Genomic DNA, 6000 nt, shown 5'->3' on the forward strand with positions numbered 1-6000 from the left:
ATTTTTTTTTAAAGCGGGAAAGCCAAAAACATCAATATTACTCAAAAAATTAATCAGATCAAATAATCCGCTCTATTTTATATGCGTATTTACCTAATAAAAAACATTCTATAATTATCACGTGATCTTGTGGCAGTGGGGGGAGGGTTGCGTTAAAATCACCAAATATCACCAAGGGGGAGGGGGGAGTCAAAAATAGGCCAAATATGATCACATGATTTCTGGACGACCCCTAATCGCGTATAATTACATTTTTAAAATTACCTCCTTCGTTTCGAAAATGGCTTTGTCCCGTGGTCTAGGAGAAGACAGGAGATCGGTGGTAATTTTAAAAATTTGTTATATTTGTTTTATTTCGATTAAGTCCCATTTTAGTAAATAAAATAATGCGTGAAAATCGTGAATGCTTAAATCAGTGTTCATCCATCATTTATCCTGTTTTATTACTAGGTATTTTCCAATTTTAGTTTCCCTTACTCAAATGCCCTTACTCAAAACGTTTATTCATATTATCCTCTGTATCTTTAGGTATTTAAATAAAAGTAAACAAAATCTACCCTCAAACGGCTCCTTAACCCAGTTGAGGGTAGATGAAAACATTACATCATGATCAAAATAATGTAGCTTAAAGTCAGGTAGTTCAGTGACAGATCCAGGCGGTTTTTTATTTGATTGGTTAACCAATAAATGTTATAACGACCCGAAAATGGTCAAATTGTTTGTTTACTTTTATTTAAATACCTACCTAAAGATACAGACTTATAGTATCCAGTATAATTGGCCATCCGAGCGCCCAGTGATCTAATCGGCTAGTCGGCCAAACCCATAGTCGGTACATCACTAGTATTATTCCGTTTACACACCTGAACATGTCAAGTACGAGTATGTCCACACTAACGGTTAGTGCCTATAAAATTTAGTGTTGCATAATGCATTTCACGCATGCGCTGAAACGGGAAGCGTTGGGTGGCTCGTTCGTAAACCGGTTAGGTGGCCATTAAATAATAATATTTGTTTTCGTGTTCGCAATGGCTTGTCTACGATTTAGAACGTACATCCGGAAAAAAATTTAAATGGATTTGTGATTAATGTTATGGTTGAACGTCAAGCATAGAGGTTGATTTCAGGAAATACGTATTGATAAGAATTCGGGTCGCAAAAATCAAGCAAAATGCCTGGCAGACAATGATCTATTTTGAGTTTGGATCATATCCAAATTAAGAATTCATCGCGTACTTTTTTAGGCCTCTAGTGAACCGTACAGTCAGTTCCCATCGAAATTGTAACTGAAAAAAGTACCATCACGCTCTGCGATTGTTGCGCCATTTAGGGTCCTATCTAAATTAGTTATTCAATACTTACGCTAAAGAATTTCCAATTTAGTAAGAACCCTAAATGGCATACCAATCCCGTGTGGTGACTGTACGTAATTCTCATTGTCTCATCAATTACTTAAAAATACTTATTGCAACCTGTGTGTAATAGGATAATTAAACTCAACTAAAAGAATATTACTTGTCCTCAGCAGGTCCTCCCAGTGGCCCTCCCGTCGTGCGCTGCCAGCTTCGGAAACACAAGCCCAACCGCAAGCCTAGAACACCCTTCACCACGCAGCAACTGTTGGCTCTCGAGAAGAAATTCAGAGATAAACAGTACCTGAGCATCGCTGAGCGTGCTGAGTTTTCATCATCGCTGAGGCTCACTGAGACTCAAGTAAGTTCAAGCCAAAAACACAATTTACCACGCAGCAACTGTTGGCTCTCGAGAAGAAATTCAGAGATAAGCAGTACCTGAGCATCGCTGAGCGTGCTGAGTTTTCATCATCGATGAGGCTCACTGAGACTCAGGTAAGTTCAGTCTATAAACTAGGTATAACCCACAGACGGGTAAAGTAGCAAGCTAATTACGCTTGCACAAGCTAAATTGCAAGCCAATAACACCCTTTACCACGCGACTGCTCGCACTGGAGAAAGTGGAGAAGAATTTCAGAGGTAAGCTAGTAGCTTAGGGTGCTCAGGAGTACCTGAGCATCCGTGCTGAGTTTTCATTATCACTGAGGCTCACTGAGACTCACCTAGGTATGGTCAGTTCTCACTCTCAACTCAACCTTCTCACGTTACAAAAGAACTAGTACTAGCACCATTACCGAACGTGCTGAGTTTACGTCGTCATTCTTAGTCACTGACTTCAACCTTACAGGACCAAGAGGCGAACAACTCTCCTTATTGATAAAAACTAACACCCACTTTACGCACATTTCTTTTTCTTATTACTCCTTCTTAAGTTAACGATGGGTAACACAGACTATATTATTTCCAGGTCAAAATCTGGTTCCAAAATCGGCGCGCGAAAGCGAAAAGGCTCCAAGAGGCCGAAATCGAAAAGCTACGTCTATCCGCACGGCCGCTGCTGCCTCCATCATTCGCGCTGTTTGGGGGCGGAGGGGCGCCCCCGCTCTTCGCCGCCATGGCCGCCGCCACGCGCCCCCAACTCAGCTTCCTTGGAGGACCCCCCACACACCAACACGCCATCAACATGAACATATTGAACTCTCTACAGCCCCATTGACGTTTGGAGCACGCGGGTACGCGTGAAACGACGAACGAGCAGCCGCCATCTTAAAATCAGTGTTCAAATTTCGTTGTCTGTGATTCAAAACTTTTTCTAACAGCGGCGTTAACAAGTATACTGAACGAACTTTAAATCAGTAAGTGCAATTTTATAAGTTAAATTAAATAGTTAATTTATTTTAAAAATAGTTGATAATTGTGTATATATAGACTTAAACGAACGTTACGGCAATAGACATTTATGAGACAGTTTATGAGCGAAACGTCGCATTCATGAATGTTTGTTAGTATTAAATCTTAAAAGAAATAGTTACTTTTTCATTGAGGACATTAAATGCCTATAAAACGCATTTACACATTAATTCAATGCGAACTGACTGTTAATTAGAAATTTTCTGAAAAATACGCACTTACGTAATTGTGAATTATACTTAATTATACATACATACAGGATGATTTTGTAATCTGACCAAACTCTGAGGGATGAATATGTACTCTAGGTGATACTGAACAACTTTTAAAATCCAAGCCAACCCCGAAACCGCGAAAAAAAATCAGCTGTTCCATAGAAAATATTGACTCTGATTCACCGAAATATATGAGACGGCAGATTTTTTTCTGAGGCTAGTGTGTACGAGTATATGGTTGAAATACTCGAGATATACATTAATTCTAAATGTTCAAAATTGAATTCTATTGAAAAATTGGGTACCTATGTTCTTTTGCTACTTATATCTACCTACCTTTACCTCTATTTTAATTTAGTATATGAAAATTAGATATAAAGCAGAGTTTAGTTTGTGTTATTTTTGTTTCCTCTCTCTTTTCAGATTTTTTTTCTATCAGAAAAAGGGACTATACATAGAAACACTGTATTTCCTTGTAACATACATCGATGATTGTGTAAAGATCTTGGACTTTTAACTAAATTCGACATTTTAACATCGTTAAGTACTGTAACTTAGCTGCAAAACTAAAATTACTTTGCTTTAATAAGTAGTTTTTCTCGTTATTTACTACATGCAAAATTTTGCCTTTCTATACATAGCACAACGGTATTGTATTATTAAGCATTTAATTTTGTACCCTATTGAAACCTTTTTTTAGTAGCCATAGTAAATTATTTAGCTTAATTAAAATACCGTTCAAAATAGACCCAGAAAATGTGAAATTATTCTCCCATGAGTTTGGAATGATTTATAAAATCTTCAAAAATTGTGTGTAAACTGTTAACATGTCGAATTTAGTTGTATGTCATCAATCATCATCCTGCAGGCCTATTATGAATCGCTTTATCCACGTGATAAAACAACTGTCACTTTTTAACTCCGCGGGAAAGAAAGTGACGGACACCGTTTTATCACGCTGTCACGTAGACAAAAAAGACCAGCACATCCGTACTGATAATGCATTTATGTCAAATGTAAATGTAAATAATGATATATTTAACTTATTGTAGAGATAAGCTCACCCTAGTTAAGATGTTAGATTTTTTAACACAGTCCTATTTAGTGCGAAAATTGTGAGAAATTGAGCCATAGTCATTGTTTTAGCATTGTACATTTTTTTGTCTTTATATGTGTTCCTATTACATTAACTCACTTTATCTTCTTCTAAGGCTTTTATTTTAAATGACACCTTTTTTCTCTCTAAATGTCCTTCTTTTTGAAAAAAAAACCTTCAAAAATGTCTCTGGTTTATGCTGTCTGTATATAAAATTTCGACGTAAATAAATTGAATGTAATATAAACTATGTAAGTAAACAGCATAAAACGAGGGACTCTTTTCTGGGTTTTTATTGTTGGACCGAGAAACAAAAGAATATAGATTTTTATCATGAACAGAAAAAGAACTAAAGAAAAAGTTCATACGTAATTACAAGAGTTGGGTTTTGATGGCAGAATCGTGGTTCTATGAAAAAAATGCGAAGTACCTAAGTACAGTATATACATTCAAATCTATCATAAAATGTTTTCTGCTGAAATAAGCACAATCAAACTGTGCTTTCCTCGGTAAACTCTCTTGGTTTTGTTAGGGTTCCATACCTACCTAAAGGGTAAAAACGGGACCCTATTACTAAGACTACACTGTCCGTCTGTCCGTCTATCTGTCACCAGACTGTATCTCATGAACCGTGATAACTAGACAGTTGAAATTTTCACTGATGATGTATTTCTATTGCCGCTATAACAACAAATACTAAAAAGTTCCGAACTCTCGGTGGGCGAATCCGACCCGCACTTATATCTTGGGTTGTTTTTTTTTATCTGGGTTGGTACTTATTTTCGGCAAATACGGCAATACGGATTTTCATTTGTTTCACGTGTCCTGATTGATTTATTCTACTTTTAACAATGTGAAAGCCTTCCCCTGCAGTGTATACATCTGTTAAAATAAATTTACGATAAAAAATATACTTAATTATTAGTACAAAATTGAAGTTTTATTACCAAGACTACCTTTATCCGATTGCACCAAAATAAATGGATATATTATTAACTTCAGTACAGTTTAAACTCGATAAATAGATATGTTGATTTAGTTATATGGCATATTCTTATTTTATACAATTAACTAATTATTGAGAAAATGAAAATATACAATATAACTTTATACAGTATAACTTTCCACCCACAATTCCACCGTCAACGTCACCCATCCCACGTCATCTTTAAAAGGAATTGGTCATTATGAAACACATAATAATAAGCCATAAACCTATATCCTAATCCGGTAAGTACCCGGCACAAACGTCCCCAATATACCAGCGGCGTTCCCGCGCTGAATAGCCAACGATATACGCTGGACCAGGTACGAACCAGACCTAGAATCGCAACCCCTATCCCGCGAGCGTTTTCCCAGGTCCCTCACAAAAACCTTCGCCTCGGAACACCAAGGTCCAGCCGACTCAACAGCGAGACGGACAAAATCGTAAAACGGCTTCAAGTTTGAGTACTTGGCAAATGTACTCCAAGAGTTAAATTATCCACCTCAATTAATTTATTCGACAAACAGAGGTAGGACAATAAGCTCTCTAAATTGCAACATTGTAAATAGGTACAATACCTTTAATTCAGTCATCAATAATTATTAGACTATAGGTACTTCATGGTCATTTAACGCGAATAGTTAATTAAATTTATTTTTAAAAAGTGAAGTATTCCCACCCTTCTTGTCGAATATAAGTCCTATAATAGTCGCAAACGGTCATTAAGAAATGTCACACGAATAAACTTAATTACCTCACTTAATTTATTCGACGAACTGAACTAGCAAAAAGCCTCCTAAACAGCAACATTGTAAAAGTAGTACATACAAAAAGCTGTCTAAACTGCAACATTGTACCCATCTCTTAATTCAGTCATACAGTTTTGACCAAGATCGTTTATAAGCCCGTCTTAGTGCTATGGCTTCATGTAGTAATGAATGG

At 36.7% G+C, this 6000-nt stretch overlaps 1 protein-coding gene across 2 annotated transcripts in view; it reads left to right on the forward strand.

The window, feature by feature from the left end:
• LOC134801157 (muscle segmentation homeobox-like) overlaps window positions 1-5005 on the forward strand; it is a 41432-nt gene extending 36427 nt beyond the window's left edge. The window contains exons 2-3 of one of the 2 annotated variants that reach the window (XM_063773698.1): window positions 1526-1713; window positions 2320-5005. In XM_063773698.1, coding sequence (XP_063629768.1) covers window positions 1526-1713; window positions 2320-2568 — 437 coding nt within the window. In that variant the 3' untranslated portion in view covers window positions 2569-5005. The remainder of the gene's footprint in view (window positions 1-1525; window positions 1714-2319) is intronic. The other variant, XM_063773699.1, reaches the window with a different exon arrangement.
• The last annotated feature ends 995 nt before the right edge of the window (window positions 5006-6000 follow it).

This window comes from Cydia splendana, chromosome 21 (assembly GCF_910591565.1).
Source record: "Cydia splendana chromosome 21, ilCydSple1.2, whole genome shotgun sequence".
NCBI classification, from domain to species: domain Eukaryota; kingdom Metazoa; phylum Arthropoda; class Insecta; order Lepidoptera; family Tortricidae; genus Cydia; species Cydia splendana.